Below are 23,393 nucleotides of genomic sequence, written 5' to 3'. Positions count from 1 at the left end.
TCCTACAGTAACACATTTAAAACAAGCTGAATGTGTTGCACCATTTCAGAGGTCTTCATGTCTGATGATTAACAGAGTGTGAAACCAGTTCTCAGGTGAAAAAGCGTCTCCCAACAAAGCAACAAGCTCGAACACGAGGACCTGCTGACTCAGCGTTTCATCAGCCTTTTTGTGTGGCCGTCCTTGAGTGTTTGCAACAATTTATGGGAGAGAAAAACATGTTAGCTGCTGCAGGGTTCATTTTTTTCCCCACCAAATAAAACAATGTGTCCCTTTCATGCTTACCGTCACAGAAAAGTAAGGAAATGTTGAATTAGTGGTTCGAACCCGAGATTTAAAAACTAGGTCGTATTGGCAGAATATTAAAGATGAGATTATCTCGAAAGCGAAAGTCACACTTATTCAACGCCACACACAATAATCAAGTGTACGGCGGCGCAGCATACATCAAACGGACATAAATAATTAATCTCCACGCACTCCTCTTTATCTCTGCCATTTCTTTCCTTTCCCATTCTCTTCCGAAAATGGAAAATGGACCCCCCCCCACCCGCCAGCACAGGCAGAGCCAGACAGGAAGGGTGACACACACACACACACACACACACACACACACACACACACACACACACACACACACACACACACACACACACACACACACACAAAGCCAGCGGCGGCCCCTGTGGCTGACTGATAATGTGGTATGCCACAGATGCTTTTACGGTTAAAAGAGTGACGACGGCGTCGGCGCTCTGGGACGACGACCTCCAGAGGACGAGGGTCTCCCTCCACGTGGGCCTGCTGGGTGTCACTGGAGACACTGACGGCGTCACAGGCAGAATCACAAACTCAGTTCTCGTTCACTGTGGGTTCAGACTTTAAACTGCACTGGAAGAAATAATGGCGGAATAACATTTGGCCTCTTTCAGTGTAATAAAGCCCAAAGCGTAATAACTGGCCAGTTGTGTAATGAGATATTTGATCCATCATCGTATTAACATAATGTAACATGTTATTACACGAGTGGTGTAGCATTAAAAACCAAAAATGCTTTTAAATGCAGCCAATAATGTGATTATACATCAACAGGGCTGCGTTTACTGGAAACACAAGTTGGTTTTTTTTGCAGATTTTATGCAATTTGCTTGTCAAAATTAGCCATAGTGGATGAGATAGTTCATTGAGAATACAAACCTTGTTTTATTATATCATTGGCGTGTTATTACGTTGTTATTATCACATTCAGAATGGCCAATGTAATTATGATCTTGACAGTCTTTACATTCCTGGTTGTTCCACAGTTAAATCAGTACATTTATTGAATGGCATTATGAACTAAATCTATGCTATTTTGAACCATTATTGATAATGTTACATTTACATTATGTTTCGCTCCAAGCTTTGTGTTTGGATAAGAGGGAACAAAACTGGATTGATTGAAATATTTGTAGAAATGGCAGTTTACAAGATTTGTTTTTATCATGAAGTAGAAACGGGAAACTGCAGCAGTCAACAGACCTGCTGGCTATTTGACTACCACATGAACAATCTGTGCTACTTTCTAGCTATGTGAAAAGCCTTGGCGTTATTTCACCTTGAACTGAAATATAAACTAAGTAACGACTTGTAGAGATTACTTTCACTTAGTGAGGATAAAGGGAGATGCTTTATGGTCTGGATGTTTGCAGTTCCTGAGAGAAACTTCTGAACAAACAAGCAAAAGCAGCAACAAAACATTTCCCTGATCTGTGATTTAAATGAAGTTGTCCTATTCACACCTGCTCTATCTCAGCTGAGACACGCACACACACACACACACACGCACACACACACACACACACACACACACACACACACACACACACACACACACACACACACACACACACACACACACACACACACACACACACACACACACACACACACACACACACACACACACAATCCCTAATGAAGTGAGTCATGTTGCTGTCTGGGAGTTTAATTGGGCTGTCAGATGATCTGGAGGATGATGAAGATGAAGAGCTCTCAGTGCGAAGGCCCAGAAGGATCCTGATTGGGTTTGATGTTCTTCTCAGTATCAAACAAACTGAATCTCAGGAAGTTTTGTCATCTCAGGTCACAGTCCTAAACTTCACACGACCGCGTTTTCAAGTGAAAACCCAAATCTGTGGTTGAATTTTGTCCGTTCGGTTTCTGCACATGCTCAGTAGAAGAACGACTGCGGCCCCCCAGAGCCTCATGACTCCCAGTTCATATTCTCCCACAGTCTGTGCTAGATTTTGAATTCTTATGTGATGTGGGGGTGTAGCGTGTGCTTGAATACTGTAGTTTGTATGTAGAAATAATAGGAGTGTCACATTCTGAGGCTTATGTTACGCCTGGATCGACACGTTTTCCAGCCTGGTGCCTCTGCAGCTACAGTAACACACACGTTTACCTATAGACAATGTGCGCCACGGTGGTGTGGAGCTCTACTCTTTGTTACTACAAGTTTGACACTAACGTCTGGCCACAGGACAGCAGAGAACTTAAGGAAAAATTACTCAAATCAACAATTGTGAACAAGCTGTTTCACTGGTTAAACACTGCTGGGCGCATGTGGTGGCGGGGAAAAAAAACAACAGCAACAAACATTCCATGAAATCAGATTGTGATCGCAATACAAAATGTCAAATACTGAATAGCATTATTGCATGTTTCACTAATATTGCAGCCCAAACAGAGTCATTGATGGATGAATGAATGTATGGCAGAAATGATGAATGGGTTAGAGTTCATTAGCGTGTTCATGACAATTATGGGGGTTTTGGCAGCAATTCTAGTTTTTGAACAATTCTTGTTTGTGTGAGAAACTCCATCGCACTGGGAAAGTGTGTGAACCCCAGCAGGTGTGTGAAGTTGAAATAAGCCTGTAAACACAGAAACACACTCTGAGGAATATATAATATATATAATCCTTAACAGACTTACTGTCAATGTCATTTGCTTTTGTGGCTGATAAGCTCGTCTGTCTTGACAGGGACTCTGGCGGCCGGTGAACACAGTTTCCCCTTCCAGTTTGTCATTCCAGGTGAGCGTCTCAGTGAAATCTACTTCCTCCACACTTTCCCCTCACTTCTTTTTTTACCTCTGTTCCCTTCGAGGACGTTTATCTGATTCTGTGATACCAGAGTACTAAACGTCACATAGTTAATATTCAAAAAAGGTGCGTGAGGAGTATCTAAAGCTCTCATGTACTCTTCCTTAATGTCACTTTAAATGCACATTTATTCAACATGTAATTACCAGCAGACAATACAAACATCAGCTCCTTGGCACCTGCCAGGCCGCTCGCTGTGCCGGGTCTGTCAGCTCTCCGACGCCCTCTCAGGCGTGGGCTGGAGCCCACTGGGGGGGTGTGAAGGTTATTTTTAGTGCCCCGTCCCGTTGTGCAGTCACTGTTTAATTGGTCTTCATGCCTCCGTGCTTCGCCCTCCCCTCCCGTCAGGCCGCCTCACTTCAGGACATCAACATGGGTGCATATTAACCACGGTGTCGTAGGAGGAGGCTTGTGGGCGTCACTGCCCCCTGCTGGTGGTACAAACACTTTTTGTGCGTTAAAAACCACATTTATTTTCGATTCTCCTTGAATATGAATCATTGATGTTTATCTTCAGCAGGAAGTTTCATTCATGTGTGTGTGTGCACATTGTCAGAGTGTTTTTGTTGTTTTTTTTCTGTTTGTTGACGAAGCTGTGAACAACCAGAGTTTCCTGTGCGAGCCGTGGTCGGTCATCTGGAGCCGAGAGGCTTCAGGTTTTGTTGCGGTCTGATTGTTTCTCGCTGTGGGAACAATGAAATTCAGACAGAGGAGGAAGACGTAGGTGGAGAAAAACACGGTCCCAAGGACATTTAAGGGAGCCGATAAAAGCTCAGTGAAATAGTGGATGTCCTCTTTCAAAGGACAAGGGGTTTGTTTGTTTGTTTGTTTGTTTGTTTGTTTTTTCAACAAGGACTGATTGAAATCTGGGTAAAATTGCACAGCAATGCATATTACAAAAGATAGGCATTGAAGCCAAACAAAACTTCATACGATAATAATGTCCCGTAAATAACTGCAATAGGATGCAAAATATAGAAATATTAAACTATGCACATTATAACTAGAAATAAATAGGAATGCTGGTCAAGAAGACATGAAATAAGCAGAATTTATTGCACTCGACAGCATAACTTCACCTCCATGCACATGAACATTCATGTGCACATCATTCAAATTACCGAATTTATAACTATTTATGACTAAATAGATCGTTGAGGCCAAGTGCACCAGATGCTGTTTCCTCGTTTCCATGGAAACTTGATAGATGTTGTTGAAACTGCAGTTTTTTTGTTGGTTTTTTTTTTGCATTCTGTGGGTTATGTTGGTTTAATGTGGGAGTTTTGGGGCGGGTGGGGGGGGGGCAGTAACATGTACAAATGTTATGTGGCGTACCTTTGAGAGATCCTGACTGAGATTCACTCCACACACCAAAACTCAAAGCCAATCGTCACCAGTAATGATTCGTCTTCTCTCACTCTGAGATGGGGCTTCATGTGAGCCTGTGCCGGATCCACACAAACAATCCGCCGTCTCTCGTCTCCCTCCGGGGAACGCTGGACCTGGTGTTTCAGTCTGTCCTCTCTTGGTTTTTTTTTTTTTCCGCTGCCAAGCCGCCTGCAAGAAAACAACAGCAACTTTCCTCTCCTGGCTAATTGTTATTGACAAGCAGCAGCAGCGGCAGTGGCGGCAGCTTGTCCCTGGAGCGTCCTCCGTCCACACCGACATTAACATCTGAATGACGATCACGGAAACAAGAAACGCAATCAGGAGAACGGAGGCCGAAAGATTGGCTCTGCTTTAATCACCTTTGTGTGAAAACCATGATTGGACATCTAGATGCAGCTTGTTGGTATGGATCAGTGTGTGTGTGTGTGTGTGTGTGTGTGTGTGTGTGTGTGTGTGTGTGTGTGTGTGTGTGTGTGTGTGTGTGTGTGTGTGTGTGTGTGTGTGTGTGTGTGTGTTTCTTTTTCCTCCCCGCTGGCTGAACATCTCCCTCCTTCCATCTGTTTGCCTGCTTTCTGTCCAAACAGCTATTTTTATCCTCTCTCTCTCCTTAAACTTCCTCCCCTGTAGCCTGTTCCAGCCCTGCCGTCCATGACTTGTCACACAAACACGACTCTCCTTCTGTTCTGGATAAAAAATCTGTCTAATATCACTTTAAAATAAATAAATAAATAAATAAAAAATCAGCATGAAATGTTTTGGCACCAAATCAACCGGTCGCCGTTCGTTGTCTCGTTTCATTCCAAAACAGTGTGACGGGTTTGATCCCAAAGTCTTGTTTGCACCGTTCTCTGTTCCCATCCCGTCGGCAGTCGCTGCCCCGACGTCCTTCGAGGGGCCGTTCGGGAGGATCGGCTACCGCGTGCGGGCGGTCATCGACACGCCTCGCTTCTCCAAGGACTACAAAGCTCAGAAGCCTTTCTATCTCCTCAACCTCCTCAACCTCAACGAGGTGCCCGACATCGAAGTGAGTGTTTGGTTTCTCCTCGACTGTTCTGGGCCTTTTGAGACGACATTGAAAGGCTGAGGAGGACGTAAACTTGGCCGATTTGAATTTGTTGTAGATATTTGATTTTCCCCACGACAACATGACACAGTGGAAGCTATTTGACCCCGTGTGGCTCTGTGCCGGCAGCAACCCAGCTCCGCTGTGACCACCAAGAAGTTCAACTATCTCCTGGTGAAGACCGGGACGCTGATGCTGAAAGCTCGCAGTGAGCTGAGGGGCTACATCCCCGGGCAGGTGGTCAAGCTGGCCACCGAGATCCACAACAAGTCGGGCAAAGACACGGGCTGCGTGCTGGCCAGCCTCATACAGGTGGGTCAAGATCGCCCTGCTTCGAAAGCCATCCTTCTGTTTACACGTTTGTTTTTTTTCACTGAAGATCAGAAGATTATGTCGTATTGTTGTCGCCCTTCTTTTCTTTGAGGCGAGCTCGCAGGGAAAATTAACGTTCCCTGGATTTTAGAAGGAGCATCCGTGTTTGTTACTCCCGGCACATAAGAAACTAGAGCTACACTCGGTAGAGCACAGACATCCGCCACCGCTACGTCTGTTTGCAGAGCCGAGTTAGCATGATAGCCGTTAGTTCATATTGATTCTGGCTCAGTAGGTCAGGTAGCTACATCGCTGCGTGAAGCACCGAGCAGGGGGCGTCTCCATGGCAACAGACACTGATCTCCCTGGATCACCTCCATGTGTCTCTCTCATCTGCTTTGTATTGGACATTTTTTTCGCAGTGTTTTGGGGATTTATTCAGAAACAGTTAGACGTTAACGTCCCAAGATGATCTGATCTGATCTGGTTGGTCCTCGGATGACGATGAATCGTCCCTGAAAGTTTCATGTAATTTCGGTTAGTAGTTTTTGCAAAAAGTTGGTAACTTATATACGTACATACATATGCTTATACGTTCACTGTGCTCAATCCATCCATCTGCTCAAGGGCTCCTTGAACACTTTATGACAAGGGGGAGGCGGGGAATTGAACCTGCAACCTTCCCAGCTGAGAGATGACGGCTGTAGCCGGTAGCAGTCACCCTGTACTCAGAGCTTTTATCCACGTCTTCTTCCCATCTCTCTCTGCTGACGACACCAGAAAGTGACGTATCGGACCAAGCGGCCGATGTTCGACCTCCGGACCATCGCCGAGGTGGAGGGAGCCGGCGTGAAGGCCGGGAAGCACGCAGAGTGGAGGGAGCAGATCATCGTCCCTCCTCTTCCTCAGTCGGCTCTGGCCGGCTGCAGCCTCATAGACATCGACTACTTCATCCAGGTTAACGAAACACATTAAACACGTTGAGGAGCAGCAGCAGAGTTTAGCGCTTCTTTTAGTCCGTCTGAACTTGTATTACTTATATCTGGATTCATATTCTGCCTCACTTTCAATATTAGTACCATTTTATCGTTTTCCCTTTTAGAACTCTTCAACAGTATTTATTTATTTGTATATGTTTTTGGCACATTAACAAAGAGTTGTGACATTAAATGCAATAGATTTATTAGACCACCAGGGGCGCACTTGAGTCTGTATTATGTGGTGAATCAGTTCCTGTGATCAGGATTACCGGCATTAAAGATCACTTGTAGAATTTAAAAGTTACTGTGATCATTAAATGAGCCGGCCTTCTATATCTTGGACTTCCAGCTGCATGTGGCCAAATGTGTTCTGCCTTTCAAGATGACATTGTGGTCTGTAAGTTCACATTTCAGGATTGTCATGTGTCGTAAAAGGACAGTTGATTAAATATTATAATGTATACATTGTTGCACCAAAACAAGAAATATATAGCTCTAGTTATTTATATATCGTAATGCTATTATTATATGAGTTTCACACACCTTTAGCCTGTTTTAAGTTATTAAACCTTAAGAAAGCAGCAAAAGGGAAAAGATGCAAACTAAGTGCAACCAAGTCCAAACTGACAGTGAGCTATTCTCCCGGGGAAGTGGGAATGTCAGAGATATCCCCCCCCCCCCCCTCAGTTGAACTTTGCGTTGCAGGTGTCCCTGAAGTCTCCAGACGCCGTCGTCACTCTGCCCATCTACATCGGGAACATCGCCGTGAACTTGTCTCCATCGAGGACCGTGCCCCTCAGCCCGGAGCGCTGCGGCGCGGCGGGGGTGACGCCGAGCGCCCCGCCGGCCGAGGACGAGCTGGAGGAGGAGGAGGAGGAGCTGTGCGCGGGAGGCGCCGCCAGCGAGGAGATCCCCACCAAGAGTCACTCGCAGCAGGACCCGTCGGGTCAGCCGGTCACCATGTCGCCCAGCGCCTTCAGCCACGCGCCGGGCGCCGCCCTGCCGCCCGCCCACCGGCGGCCGGACGCCTCCGCACCGCTGTTCTGCGTGTCCACCGGAGCCACCATACCGTTCTTCACGGAGGGGAACGTGACGCCAGTACCCACTTCCTGTTCCCTCATCCTCCCGCCAGAGTACAGCAGCTGGGACTATCCTCACGGTGAGTGGAACACACACACACACACACACACACACACACACACACACACACACACACACACACACACACACACACACCTCTTAAAAGTCTGTCATCTCCCTCACTTGCTCCACTTTTAGCGAACGTGTGTTCATACAGGCGATTCAGAGATTTTCCCTTCATGACATCATTAAGGGAAATAACCACTCCCTCTGGTAGTGGATGTTCCCTTTGACCCTCCCACAGGTAGATAAACACTCACAAAGATTACTGATATAGTGAATAAATTCCATATATGAAGAAAAACTTAACAGCTTTACAGTTAGCAGGAGCTTGCGTTCGCTGAAAGAGCGTTAGCTACTTGCTAGTAACTGTAACGACACGCTAACTGTTGTGAAAAGCCCTGCTGCAGCCACAGAGTCTGGAATCCTTCAGGAGCTTCTCCTTGGGGCTCAGGTTCTCATTCAGACTGGTGTGGTTGAAAAACAGCATTTCAATATTAGCGCGTGGTCACACGAATGAAAAGTTGGAATATTCTACCGGGTTGCCAGAAACTCATGTTACCATCAAACTAATGTACGCAGGACAGCAGGAGTGGAGGAGGCGTGGACAGACGCAGCTCATTGTACAGACACAGAAACAGCTTTTTTCTCAGTAACGCTCAGTTAGAGGGACGTTTTAGGCTGAAATTCAGGACCAAGGCTGGATTTGAGGAAATACACTTTGAATACAATAGCTACAATATAACTATATAATATGGCACCCTTAAGATTCATGTTTGCTGTAACAGGTGAGTAGATATTCACATTACATGATATTTACCTTCGCTAACACAGTTCATAGTTTGGTTTGGGGTTTTATTTCAGGCAAATTCAGTGATGACATCATCTTTATTGGACTTCGGTTGACAAATCTGAAGGTTCATTTGTAAAAATGGTTCATCCTCAGTCAACACTGACAACAGAACTGGTTTGTTGGAGCAGTGTGTGATTCAACAGAGGAGTGGAACTCTGGTCTCCTCATCCCTCTTCTGATGAGTTATTTTCCCTGCAGAGGAAATCAAATCCTTCTCTCTCTCTCTCTCTCTCTCTCTCTCTCACTGTGTGAATAAAGCCGCTTCATCAGCAGACTAAAAGAAACACACCAAGTCATAGCTGTACTCTGGACAGGGCTGCACAATACAGGGCAATTTATTCTCATTGTTGTGAAATGAACATGTGCGAGATCGCGAGTGAATGAATTCAAAATGGCGGAATTTGAAACGAGAACACAGTGCAATCAACTGCAAATTAGATACTATTAGACGGCGAGGTACTTTCTACCTGTTGAAGGAACGCAGACGGTGTGGAAAAGTAAATAGTTGCATGCTTTGCTGTATTTTTAGTGAGAACGGGGGAGTAAAACAACACAATTTATATAATGATATATAATGACGTGTGTCATTTGCCACACGACAAACCAGTTCCAGTGTGTTGTTTTCAGGCAAACAGATTGTGCCTCTTTTAATAAACGTACTCCTCAGCAACAATGAGTGTTCAGTCACTTCATCATGTTGTTATATAATAGCACTTTATGCACTATTTACCTGCTTTTCCAACATTGTCATACATCGTGTTGGTGTGGTTCTTAAGCAATACGACCAGGAGAACATAGAATATCAATATCATTACATTGAAAAAGCACTGGAGAAGAACTTTGCTCACAAAGGAAAGTATATATTCAGCCTGATACGTCCCCCCTATAGGAAACAGGGACAAACAGAAACCAAGCAGGTGAGTGAAGACGAGGCAATGAAAATAGCAAAACGGGAAGCTTTCGTCTTTCAACCCTCCAAAAGAAAACAAGAGAAAAACTATCAGGTTAAAAACAGGTGACAGCTCATCTTCCACCTTCTCCTTGACAACCATTTTTTTCATGATTAGGGTTGTAAAGGGGCGGAACATTTCCACAAACTGTCCATGGGAAGTTCAGCTGGGGAATTTTTTGGGAAGTTTTCAAATAAAACAAGTATCTATAAATGAGCACAGGTTGCTGTGTTGAGGCCTGCGTGACAGATGATCACATCTTTTAACACAACAGACTGCATGTTAACTCAGAATTCATGTTACCTACAAATAGATTGGTCGTAGTTAATCTCAGGGGATCAGAGGAAGTAAATGGCCTGTAAAGTAGCTTCAATATATATCTTTTTTTAAACTCGCCATTAATAAAGAATCCTCCTGCAGTAAAGCAAGCTGCTGACCAGGCGCTTTTGTCGAGGTGACAGAAAGTACAGGAACCTTTATTCAGTCACACAGGTGGAGGTAAACTGTTGTAGCCACAGCTGTCCTGTTTTATTCCCATAAATTCCCGTTAGTTCCCATGAAAGTTTCCAACTTTGAAAATTCCTGGAGTTCTGGACCTCATCTCTGTGTCTGTGTCTGTGTGCCGCAGAGCCTCCACCCACCTACGAGGAGAGCTGCAGCAGCGCCGACTCCACCTTCAACAGCAGACAGTAGAGACAGGCGGTGGCCACGCCCACTCACACCTGTCCAGTCCACCTGTCCAGTCCACCGGTCCAGTCCCTCCGGAGGGACACGTGCTGGCTGACAGACGGCGGATCACAACTTGTAGCGAATTGGAGAATTCCCCTCTCGTTCCACCGGTGTTTGTCTTGACTGAGAGGCGGCGAACGACACCGTGCCTCGAAAGAGGAGCTCCAGATCAGAACGGTGGTCTGACACCAGAGAGGGAACGCCCGGCTCTCTCTCTTCCAACAAACTGCTGCATCTGGATGCCTTGAAAACAAGTTTGGCCTGGAGAGGTCAAAACATTCACTCTGGCCTTTATGTGTATGTAGTCCACGTCTCTCTCTCTCTCTCTCTCTCTCTCAGTCTCTCTCTCTCCTCTCTCTCTCTCTCTCTCTCTCTCTCTCTCTCTCTCTCTCTCTCTCTCTCTCTCCCCCCCTCTCTCTGTGTGTGTGTGTGTGAGCCCCCAGAATTGAATGTATACTTTCAGTTTGTGTAATTGAGATCTGGGTGTGTATGGTTCCTGTAAATGTCTCTTGTCTTCGACGTTTCTTCACGATCTTCTCTGACACTGATTTGCTCCTGGAGTGGGTTTTCTTTGCCCTCAATCAGGGCTGGCAGGCTGACCCGTGCCTTTCTACTGTAAAGGAGAACTTACAGTACTGTTAGCGATGACGTAAAAGTAACATTTGGCAAGAAGGAGCCTGTAAGTTTAAATTTGTTCCTGCAGGAGTCCATCTGTAAAAAGCGCAGACTGAGAGGCCGACACAGTGCGTCGGGGACGACAGAGACATTTACAGGTCCTTGTTGCCACACATACACATACACACATGTAGCACACACAGACAGTCAACTCTCCGCAAGTCGTCTCGCTACTATAAAACCTTGTCTTTGTCCCGAACATTTGTATTCAGAGGACAATTCGTCTGCAGCTGGATGTGAGGATTTGAACAGTGGTAACTCCACTCTGCCCTCTGGTGGTCGGTACTGGTACCAGCTCTCTCAAACCTCAGTCTCTGTTTCTGTGACAGTTTGCCTCCTGCTGTGTGTATTTACGTCCTTCTGTTCTGGTAGGTCAGACACATCGAGGTAAAACATTCACCTTGTTGGATGTGAGTCTTTCTCTGAATCTGAAAATGAGATTGTAGGTCGTTTCTGTTCTCTTTGTTGCCTTAAAACTGTTTTTGTGGCGTTAAATTGGCACAAATTGGATGATGCGAGTGCACAGGTCGAGGCTTGTGTGTGTGTGTGTGTGTGTGTGTGTGTGTGTGTGTGTGGGGGGGGGGGGGGGGGGGGGGGGGGGGGGGGGGGGGTGGGGTGGGGGGGGGGGGGGGGGGATTCATAATAATAGCCAGTCACACTGACACACACTTTTCACATCAGTCCTTGCTCTTCTGTGTACAAATTGTATAATAGAGTCATTTTCTGTTTCACAAACATGTGGATGAAACATATTTATAATTCACCGATGTCAGGTTCTCATCGCTCCTCACACTTTTGTTGAAGTCGTTCAAAAACCAAATTCAATTGATATTTGTCACAAATGTTAGGACTAAAACAAATATCCTGTTACCATGAAAAGCTTCAATTCTCATTTCTTATTGACTTTTTGAGGGGAAACCTGAGCTGAAAAGCCAAAATAGGATTGTTGTGCTTAACGTTATTTGCACGTTAAGCACATGTGTGGGGTTTTTTTTTTTTTTTTTTGCGCTTCCACTCGTTTTATCACCATTTTGAGTCGAGGTCCAGCCGATAAGTCTGCGAAGGGAGAGAAAGAAAGCACGGCGCGGGGCCTTGGATCCCACCACATGGATGGCGGCCATGCTGTGGCTCCATGTCACTGCGGTGCATGCCTTAAAGCAGTCTGGACTCTGCTCCTCCGCTCTTCCTCTCCCCGTCAAACTGTGCAAAGGACACTGGGCCTTTTTAACATGTAGCTTCTTAAAACGACGGCACACTGGACTTTTACCACTTTGTATTTTGGATTTAGAAAAACACGTGCAATTCCCTGTTATCTCGACACTAGCCGCTGCTGCAGCGGCTCCCTCCAGTCATTTCACGCCACCAAAAGGTACTATAGCTTTACCGAGCCTTCCTCATGCTTGTTTTTTTTCCGTTCCCCCCCCCCCACCTCACATGTCGATGAGTGGTGTCTGGGTTTTGTATTTTTCTACATGTAAAGCTGTTTACAGGTGCAGTATGAGTATACGAGTAGAAGCACCTCACACCAGTTCATGTAATAATCCAACTCGCAGTGCAGAATCGTCACAGTTGTACTGTACAGTCTAACAATAAAACTATCTGACCGGTGATTTGTCGCTTTTATGGGTTGGAAAAATGGCGTTCGGCCACCAGGACTTTACATAGGAGAAAGTGTGTGTGTGTGTGTGTGTGTGTGTGTGTGTGTGTGTGTGTGTGTGTGTGTGTGTGTGTGTGTGTGTGTGTGTGTGTGTGTGTGTGTGTGTGTGTGTGTGTGTGTGGGCAACGGGCACTCCTTCCATCAATTGTCACGGTTGTCTGAATTGCTTCACGTTGTCACTTTTCGACACAGATGTAAACACATTGTACCATTTCCGTGTGGCCACCTGACCTTTGACCCCCTCAATCACCTACCAGGATAATGAGGTCACTGCGACATCTGGCATATCGGCAATAGGGAATTGAAAACGGAATATTTTGTCGCTGGTTCGACAGCAATTGGATGAAAAATGACCATGTTGTGACAAAAAACAAAACTGTTTTGACCTCTTTGTGACCCAGATGCTTTGAGACAATCACTCTACATTTTATGGCCCCACTTTTTGGATAAAGACAAATCATCCCTGAAAATTTCATGCAATTCGGGAGACTTTTTGCAAAAAGTTGGTAAAATACATACAAACAAACCAATAAATAAATACACGTGGGCAAAACTATAACCTTCGACAAAACATATGTTAATAAAGCCCAGGGCGATGTGCAGTTTCTTAGATTTGAGGAGCATCTAAATCTTTTTCTTCTTTTTTTTTTTTAATGGCAACCTAATTTCCTCAGATTGTTCAATAGTTTTAGTAAAGTTGACCTGTTCGACCTGCAGCAGGAAGTCCTCCCTCGACATTAAACCTGTGACTGTCCCAGTTGGACCACCGCTCGGCTGCATTCCCATGAGAAACTTGTCACTCGAGGGTTTTCGGTAAAGAAATCCTGGAGGGGAGCCAGAAGGAAGTCACTCAGGGATGACGCAGAGAGCTTATCGCAGATGAAGTGAAGATATAGATGTGGGTAGAAAAGAGATCGTTCGGCGAGAGCAGCACGACACCTGGGACTTCCTCTCGCTGATTTTCAGGGAAATACATTCACGGAGAGACCCAAAGCTCATGAAACAGGTGTAATTTGGATAAGTATGGGGCTGTGTGCAGATGCTTTATCTCAATTATGAACATGAAAAACTTGTTTTCAGCTATGTTATAGCTGAAGGCCATCGCGCTGTCTGATTCCTGTCCATGTCATAAAGTGAACTGGTGGAAGAGCTGAAAGGGTCAAATAATACATGGCAAAATGGTGGATTAGTAGTGTAAATAAAATAATTCACAGATTAATTAAGAACTTATGACATAGGCTAAAAGCAAATTCACAGAAGTAAGTTTGGAGAACTTTTTACTCCACCTGTGTCAGAGAATGTGATATTGCTTTCCAGGGTCACACTAATTATTAACTTCCCATGTTTATTGAATAAAAGTAATTGTTTATCCATTGCTCGTGGAAAAGGGCTTTTTGTAGCTCAACACACGCCACATTTTTGGTTTTGTTCAGGTTTTGCGGTCCAAACAAGTCTCGCAAAGAATATTTGTGGAACTGCATATCTCAATCATTCTTCAAATGTACCATTTTAATTTGCTCATTCTGATAAAGATTATAAATAGCCCTTGTTTAAATCAATCATAAACTTTATTTTAATTCCACCATTTGCACCATTTGAGTATGTTGGTGGAAGCAAGGGTAATATTTTTTATATATTCTGTGTATATTATATCTTGTATTTGGTGTTGCTTGTCTACTGCCTAACATAATATGTAAAATAATGTTACTGTGTCATCTATAGTATAATTTTGTTCAAATTTTTAAAAAAGCTCTCACTCCCCTCCCAAAAAAACCTCCAACAACAAGAACAGGAAAAAACACAAACGAGATGAAACATCCACAAAACATAAACATGCTTTATACTGTGGAAATGAATAAATAAAATATCAGTTATTGTCAGTTAAAAAAAAAAAAAAAGTAGAGTTCGGGTGCTTTCGGCTTTTTCCGGCTATCACGTGACCACGTCTGACATGTCACGCGTGCGCAGTCGTCGGGACTCCATTCGGGCTGCAAACGGGTGCTAAGTCGCTAATTGTTGGTTGGTTAAACACCAATTATGTGTCCTTTTTTAATCAATTCTGATTGATGTAGATAGAAGAATGTATTCTCTAAAATGAGATGAGATTTCTAATGAGATTCTCTAAAACTCTTAAAATGAGATTTAAATCGATTGGTTGACTGTAAAGTGGCACGGTGTCTCGTATCTTCCCGCGAGAACTCCATTTCCCATCAGCCTTTGCATGCCGCACGCCAGATGGGAGTGGAGAAGCTCGAACTCGCCTCTTTAACTGGGCCACTACTGCTGCTCCGGCAGAAAAATCTCGTCACACCGCCGCGGCAGCCTCGACAGACGAAGTCCCGTGTCATGGACGGAGCGGCCAGCCGCCGCTGACCCGGTGGAGCCGACGAGCTCAGCCAAGCCCTACAAACATGCAGGTGAGCTGCGAGCTCGCGCTGGTTTCTATTGTCCTTGCAGCCTCGTGCTGCTTGTTTTGTTTTGTTTGTTTGTTTCGTGCAGAACTTCTTGGACTCGGTTATGTGATCTGACCTGCGGTTTTTCTGACTCTTCCAGCCTGAAACTTTCAGGCTGATCATTAAACTTGTCGCCTTTTAGAACATCTGCTGCCTGAACCTGTTCTAAAACCGCCTCTATTATAATAATCCACACTTGAAATGACTCCTCCACATGCATTTATAATAATACTTGTTTATTTCCACTTATTCCAATGTGTCTTGATGTTAATGATCTGGTTTGAGCCTTTGTTTCTAGTATAAACAAGAGGATATTTGGTGGAATGTTGTTTCCCTTTCTCTACCAGTGAAATCTCTCCTGCTTGCTATGTGATCCTCTGTTGTAAACAACAGGAACAATATCTGTCAAATATGTTCGGCCGCATGTTTCATATTGGGAATGACATTATTGTTGGAACTGTTTTTTTTAAATTTATTTAGTGTTTCACTGTGGTTTTTCTTCAGTTTTGGCCTGGTCCTGATAACAATGCGCTCCTACAAAAGAATTTCAGTCACTTCATGTCAAATTGGTTGCTGACCCCTGGTTCAAAAAAACAAAAACAAAAAAAACTGGTTCACTGTTCAGCTGAGGTCACAAGACTTGATGGGTTGGTGCACATAATTCTTGAGGTGTTTCACAACGGGGAGGCTTTCGGTCGTTTCCCAATGTGTTTCTGAAGAGGATTTCAACTTGATGCTCAACCAAATGTCAGCAAATGGCCTGTCCTACGAGGAGGAATTCCAGCACGTTGTCTTTGTTGCAGACATTGTCCCAAGTTAACATTGTCTTGACATCATCTCTGGGGGGTTTTTCTTTCTCTTGCAGCTTTGGGAGGCAGTCGCTTCCTGCGCTGCGATGCTTCTGACCATAACATTGAATAGATCCACAAGCTGGTCATAAAATCCCCGAGCCACTCCATTCATCACAAGCAACAGATCCCTCTGTCCCTGGTGTGCCAAGTAGTCACAAGTAACGCACCTTGCATTGGCTGTACAATAGAAAAAGTTCTTTGAATCTGAGTTTCTAATAATCATCTTTCTACTGTAGCTCTTGCTTATGCATAGATCTCATTTTTAGGAGTACTTGCAAAACAAGTACTGAGATCAGTGACTATTTAATAATGCAATTATAAATCCTGCAATTACTTCAAAAGTGGTTTATTTCTGTTTTTGCCATAAGTTTGTTTCCCACGCCTAACGCAGTAAACCAGAGTTGCTCAACCTGTGGTTTTTCAGCTCCGTAAAGCTTTCAAAACTATTTACCGTGAATAGACCTTTTGCTTTCAATTTCATGTAATTTGCATTCCACTCTGGTTTTCAAAAATGGTCTAAAGTCCAGGCTGAAGATGGCTGAAATGTCTGGATGGCTAAAGCAGGAAAATACATGAAAAAAAACAATGGCTACACAAGCTAAAAATATAATCAAACATCTCTCAATTATACCAGAGACACTACATGAATGCAAAGTGTTTTTGTGTTTTAAAGCAATGTTTTCATTAAATCCAGATAGTTAGCATGTTTTTGTGGCTCCAGGCGAATCTCATTTGGTGTAAAATTGTGAAAACATCCCTTTTTTAGTCCTAAAGGTCGCAGAATCCCACAGTAAAGAAAGTATCTCATGGCTTGTCAACGCGTCCCACTGTTTGTGAATGGAAATCCTTGATAATGGGAAGTAATGATGGCGAGCGCTGCGCTGCGCTGCGTGGCGCTATCAAGAGGAGGGATCCGATACGAGGAGCTCAGGTTCAGTCGCAGTTTGTTTTGGGAGACGGAGCCCAGTGCGTCTCAGAAAAAAAAACAACCCCAAAAGCCTTCGAACATTTTCTTTCACTTGCAGCACCGTCGACAAAACAGGAGTTTCACGTTTCCTCTACTTTACTCAGTACTGCCACCTGAAAACACCGACTGGATATTTTGATTTAAATTCTTTGACGAAAAGCTTGTCATGATATTGTCTTTTCATTAAATGCCAATTGTGCCTTGTTGCTATGACGACTGCAGGGTTTGGTCTATTGGCCTGAGCTCAATCGACAGTCATGTGACCATGTCCTCAGCAGGATGGGACGACGCAGCCCGAGGTCCAGCTTCTCGTAACGGAGAGAACGTCCGAAACCCGTCACTTTGTCCGTGTGCCGAATTCTTCCTGAGCTGGAAGCAGTTTTAAAAAGCCTCGCCGTGTGTGAACCGTTTGAACCGGAGCAGCTGCAGATAAGCTCACGGCGAGGAATCTCGGCGGCCCTCGGCTGCTCTGTTGACTCCTGTGTTTGTGTTCCTTCTCGACGTGTTCAAGGTCTTTCAGTTAGCCCGTTGCTACAGAGACTCTACTTGTCCAGCCATTGTAGCATGTCGGTCTCAAAAAGGGGTTTTAGTGGGAAAGGAGTCAGTTTGACAGGAAGTGGACTCGCGTCGCTCCATGAGAAAACCTGGTTTGTCACACGGCTGCACCCGTCTCGCGGTCATGTAATCATTGTTTCTATGAATGGGTGTTCAGTCACCAGGTAGATTGCTTGAATAACAAAGTGGTCACGCCAGGTAGACAGAGCAGACAAAAAGCAGGATGAGCTCAGTGTTCTCCTCACACAAAGTGGCCATTACCAACGTTTCACCTCACGGAAAGCAAAATGCCCTCGAGTGTCGTTAGCAGAGCGACGACGTCCAGGTGTGTTTGCTGTCTGTCGCCCTGCCGGCTGCTAGCGTCTCTGTATTCCCCCCCGATCGCCAATGGACCGGGTAAACGCCGAGTCGTCAGGGCTGCAGTGCTCCCCGGCTGGGCCGCCCACTTTCAGGCTCTTCAGGGGAAGAGCTGGACACACACACACACACACACACACACACACACGGGAACAGTGCATTCCTCTCCCATCCACACGCTGCAGCAGCAGAACACAGCGAGCTTTTGTGGTACCATGTGTTCTGCAAATGAACGGCAGGGTCTTAATCTCTTTTTTTCTTCTTCTTCTTCTTCACCCCCCAGATGACCTTTGACGTGTCGAGCAGCGTCACGCTGCTCTTCGATTTCTGGGACGTGCAGGGGCCTGCAGGTACGACCCCGTTCTCAACCTGTTGCTCTGGTTGGAACACGTGTCTGTGGTTTTCTTGCTCCATTGAATTCCATTTCTTTTATAGACCTGAGTTATCCAACGTTTGTTTACACTGTGAGACTGTCAATACATTTTTTAGATTCATTCCACGTGGGGGTTGGGGACTTTATATTCGACGGCGACAGAAATCCGACTTGACGGTCCGTTCCTGTCACCGCCCCCCCCCGTCTCGCAGGCATGCTGCTGTCGGTCTTTGTGGTGTTGCTCCTCACCGTCTTTTACGAGGTGCTGAAGGTGTGGCGGGTGTGGCTGTCGAGCAGCTCCCAGCTGGCCCGGGCTCAGACGCCTCTGTCCTGCCACGGTGGCGACGACGGCGGCGGCGACTCGGTGCTGGAGAGCAGCCCCTCCGAGTCCTCCCTCACCCCCATCGGGCCCCCGCTCCCCACTGCCAGCTCCAGAAACAGGTACCGATGAAGTCACCCTCACTTTAACACCAGCGGTTGTCTCTCAGGATGTGGTTGGCTTTCATTTACAAAGGTTAACCAGTGTGGTGAGCCCCGATACGCAGAGTTCAGCGTGGAAATAAAAAAAAAAAAGGTCAAAGTCGTTTCAGTTGAGGGGCCACATCAACCTAACCTGACCTCTGGAGGGCCAACAAGTCAAACATCACATGTTAAACTGCAGATATGGACAAATGCAAAGTCTTTCCTTCTTTTCCTCCTTTTGTAACTGCAAGAATTTGCCAGTCTATTCTGAAATTTACATATTAAAGTTAATCAGATATTATATTTGCAAAACAAACCCCAACACAATACCTGTATCTGGATATCGTATTTTTATTCAGGATTAAAACAATTTGTCATCATCTGGAAATTTGTTTGAGTTTACGTGTCTAAAGTATCACTTCACATAAATTGGACACCTTTATTGTGAAAGGTGTTGCGTCATGTGACCTCCACAGACACATTAATGTCGGGGGTCAAATTCTGACCAATGTCATTTTTGCCAATCCAGTGTCTTTAGATCAGCCTCTCAGTTTTCATATTTATACTTAAAAAATAATAATAAAAAAAAAATCCCATGGCGGCCGGATTAGATCCTCTGGCGGGCCGCTTCTGGCCCCCGGGCCGCATGTTTGACACCCCTGTTTTTGACTGTTAAGTCTAAACAGGGGTGTGTTAGAGCCATAATAACCTTTTTTATCTAAAGATATTCTTTGTTTATGACGCCGAGTGTACGTGATGGAACTGTCTCTGTTTTCACAAAAACAAAGAGTTTACCACTGGAAATGACTTCAATCTCAACATGTAGGCAATTTCAGGTGCAAAATACGGTGACATGTCTAAAAAAATAAAAAATAAAACTTGCATTAGGGGTGTTTTTTTACAATCTCATCTTGACAGCATGGCTTTGAGAAAGACGCTGCCAGCTTTCATACCAATACCTCGGCTCAGGTCTCAGTTGTGTTGCGTCCACTACTCCTATTTAAAGAAGAAAACCAGTTTTCTTTGAAATTTCTACCATTTTTTGTTGTATCAAGATGTTACCACTCTGCTCCTTTCATAAAGGTCACATGACAGGAAGTGCCGCTTCAAAAAATCAGCAGGACTGTAAATTGATGAAACACAGAAGAGATTACAAAGACGGCTAATAAACAGTTACGGTGTCACACGATTGAGAGCCATAAAACTATTGTGATCGGTGTCTTTAATGGTGTCGATCCCACATAAACAAATGTCATCCCTGCCAAACAACACAACTCGAGTTCATGTATTTCCTCATTGCTGGAGCTCCTGCCTCTTTAAAGCATGGTCGTTTAATTTCACAATTCTAATCTGAAATAAACGTCACATGAGTCAGTTTGCTGATGTTGGTTTCATAAACGGTGAAACCTGTAGTGAGGACTCATAATGTGTCATTGTAAAACAAAAAAATCAGCCATTCCTCCAGTGTTGTGCAACAGAAAATATCAGGAAGTTAAGAGTTTTTCTAGTGATTTCCAATCAGAGGACAAGTTCCCCATTTTTTGTTCCAGAGATGTGAGCAGAATAAAGAGCATTCCAAGACTTTACTGGTATTTTAACGCTTTACTGTGGCACTACAGTCACTAGAAATCTGCAACCTGCAGCTCTGGATCCTAATGTGACTGTTCAGCGTTTAGAAAATAATTTTTTTATTTTATTGGTATACTTACTGCACTGATTTTCAGAAGTGGCCTAATCCACAATCTAGAAGCAGCTAAATAAAGGAAAACCGTCAGAACAACTGCAGTTACCAAAAACAAAAGGATCAACGGTTAAAACTACTCAGATAATGATATCCATTTTTAAAAATGCAGTTTAAAAAAAAAAAGGTAGGGTAGCTTCCCATCATTAAATTGTGTTTTGTCATTTGTTTCCTTCTTGTGTCTTGGTTGCTTTCCCCCGGTCACTATATACACTCCCCTCCCCAGTGGCTCATTTTGTTGAGTCAACAGCTCAGTTTATCAGATATTGTGAGTTTGTTTTGTTGACTTCCTTTTTTTTGTCAAAGAAAACCTAATTTGTGTTTTCTTGGGAGTATTTAAAACCCGTTTGCCCTGTTGCCTAACTGCTTGGTTGACAACGGCCACGAGGCGTAAAAGAGCTAAAGTGGGAAAATCCGTGAGAGAAAACAAGGAAAAATCTCTAAAAGCTCCAAGAACTTAAAAAAAAAAAAAAAAAAGCACCGACGTGTATCTAAATTGCACCTGTGACACTTTATGAATGCAACCTAAATTTTGGCTTGTGTAGTAATTTGTGTAAAGATATAGCTTTTTTTTTCTTCATTGGTATCAGGTATGAGGCTCTCTAGGTAATAAAGGCTGCAGAGGCCTCCAGACCTTCCTGTGAGACATTTGACTTTTAGTGGCAGTGCGAAGTGTCCCGATGTGTTTCTGATCTGTTATTTACTGCCGCTTGAAAAGCGTCGATGCCGTTTGCCACATTACACACCACAAGCGTAAATGTATTTTGTGTGACTGACCGACAGGAGAAGGGGAAGGACGGTGAAACGTGGTTTGTTTGTACAAATAAAGAACTGAGGAGTCCAGTGTGCAGAAGTCTTCACCGTCCTAAACAAACTCCAGAGCAACTAAAACGCCAAATGTTCTCTGATGATGGAGGAACACGGCACATTGGTCGGGGAGGAGGGAAGGAAGAAAAAAGTTTGAGACCTAAATAAAACAAACATCAGGGAACGCCGTGTGCATTCCATCATCCCAAAAACAACAAGAGCACAGCACTCCTCCAACCTGCCCGGACACGGCGGCTCAGCAGGCAGAGCGTTGATAAGAGAAGCAGCCCAGAGGCTCATGGGAACGTTGGCGGAGCTGCAGAGATCCACAGGACAACCGTCGGTCTGGACGGCCACAGACCAGGCGAGGAAGAAAGACGGAATGCTTTCCCATCGGACTCAAAGAGAAGGTGGATGGAGCCGAATACTGGAGAACCTGCTGGGCTGCAAAAGATCTGCTGGAGCAGAGCTTCACCTTCCAGCAGGACGACCACGTCCAACTGGAAACCTGTCAGTTTGTGTCAACTGGAGCTGTTTCTACCATGAAGAGCGAGTAAAGATGTTGGTATGTGTGAGCAAGGCTGGTAGGGTCACCAGGGTCTACAGCTGGTGACCCAGGAAGACGGTTCCCCTGGTCTCATCCCAACAAAGTCCATTTAGGTTTGTGGTTGTCATGTGACAAACTGTGGAAAAGGTCAGAGGGTAGCGGTGGTTTTACAAGCCGATGTTTGTGTTTGGAGTCGCTCTGTTCGATTGTGTCGTCGTGCCTCATAACCCCGACTGCATCCTCCTCATGATCCTCCTCCTTCCCCCCCCCCCCCGCCCCCCCAGCTGGCTGCTGCACCTGGTCCAGACGGCGGTCCACGTGCTGCAGGTGACCCTGGGCTACATGCTGATGCTGTGCGTCATGTCCTACAACACCTGGATCTTCCTGGGAGTGGTGGCCGGCTCCGTGCTGGGATACTTCATCTCCTTCCCGCTGCTGGGCCACATGTGAGCGTACGGACAGCTTTTTTTTTTTTTACCTCTCATGAACTGACGGACACCTGCCACGTCCTCCTGGGAGTTTCCTCACTGTACTACTGTCTCCACTGGTTACTGGGATTCTTTTATCTCAAAAGTTTTCCATTCAGTTTTGTTGACTTTTAAATCGGCTTGACTTGGATAACAGGATGGTTTGATTTACTAACTAGGTCACTTTGTATTATTCTCACTAGATTAATGTAACGTATGAAGGCGTGTGAGGTTCAAGACCGCAACTTGAACCTGTTTGACGGAACGCTGACTTTTAGTTTGCAGCTTTTTCAAACTGAATCTCCGTCCGCCGGTTTGAGGAAGTCACGGGTTTCCTCGTTTCATTCGTCGTTTCCACACAGCTGACCGCCGACGCCGGGGAAGGTCACATGGTGGCACGGCAAGCGTTGACCAGGGGCGGGAGAACGGCGCCTGTCCTCTTCATGTTTCACACTGCGGTTCTTCTGATTACTGTGGGTTTAACGAAACGAAGGCCAATATCCGACGAGGTGGTTTTATTCAACATTTCAGCATACATACCGGAGGAAGAGCAAAACCGTATAGAAATGAACCAATAAAGCTGGACGTCACACACTTCACAGGGTTTTCTAATAAATAAGCAGGAGTCGGGAGTCTGATGGATCGGCTGGTGGAAAGGAAAATCAACTTTGTGCTTAACTTTAGAAGTTTGCAGCGTGTGGCGCTGCCGACTAACCTGACAACACCTTATTTATTTTACAAGACAATTAGGTGTTCTCATAATAAAACAAGATTCAAACTGATATGTTTGTTTTATTTTCATTAAAGGGAATATTTTGTTTTTTCCGTATTCATTAGTGATTCACAGTTAATTTTCTTCTCACCTTCCTTTTTCTATGTAATTACCAGTTTTTAACCGTCTCTTTGAGGAATCTTTC

At 44.8% G+C, this 23,393-nt stretch overlaps 2 protein-coding genes across 2 annotated transcripts in view; both read left to right on the top strand.

The window, feature by feature from the left end:
• Positions 1–10,528, top strand: part of arrdc1b (arrestin domain containing 1b) — a gene marked incomplete at both ends in the record, with an annotated part of 37,057 nt that extends 26,529 nt beyond the window's left edge. Inside the window, 6 exons of the mRNA XM_080510444.1 lie at positions 3,029–3,079; positions 5,407–5,561; positions 5,730–5,912; positions 6,693–6,869; positions 7,598–8,051; positions 10,464–10,528. Coding sequence (XP_080366570.1) covers positions 3,029–3,079; positions 5,407–5,561; positions 5,730–5,912; positions 6,693–6,869; positions 7,598–8,051; positions 10,464–10,528 — 1,085 coding nt within the window. The remainder of the gene's footprint in view (positions 1–3,028; positions 3,080–5,406; positions 5,562–5,729; positions 5,913–6,692; positions 6,870–7,597; positions 8,052–10,463) is intronic.
• Positions 10,529–15,178: 4,650 nt separating this feature from the next.
• On the top strand, positions 15,179–23,305 carry slc31a2 (solute carrier family 31 member 2). Its single transcript, XM_080510046.1, has 4 exons — positions 15,179–15,313; positions 18,363–18,429; positions 18,665–18,893; positions 22,294–23,305. The coding sequence occupies exons 1-4, from the start codon at positions 15,308–15,310 to the stop codon at positions 22,457–22,459; spliced, it is 468 nt and encodes a 155-aa protein (XP_080366172.1). The 5' UTR covers positions 15,179–15,307; the 3' UTR covers positions 22,460–23,305.
• Positions 23,306–23,393: the final 88 nt, after the last annotated feature.

This window comes from Blennius ocellaris, assembly GCF_963422515.1.
Source record: "Blennius ocellaris genome assembly, chromosome: 15".
NCBI lineage: Eukaryota > Metazoa > Chordata > Actinopteri > Blenniiformes > Blenniidae > Blennius > Blennius ocellaris.
This window is presented reverse-complemented; position numbering and strand designations above follow the sequence as displayed.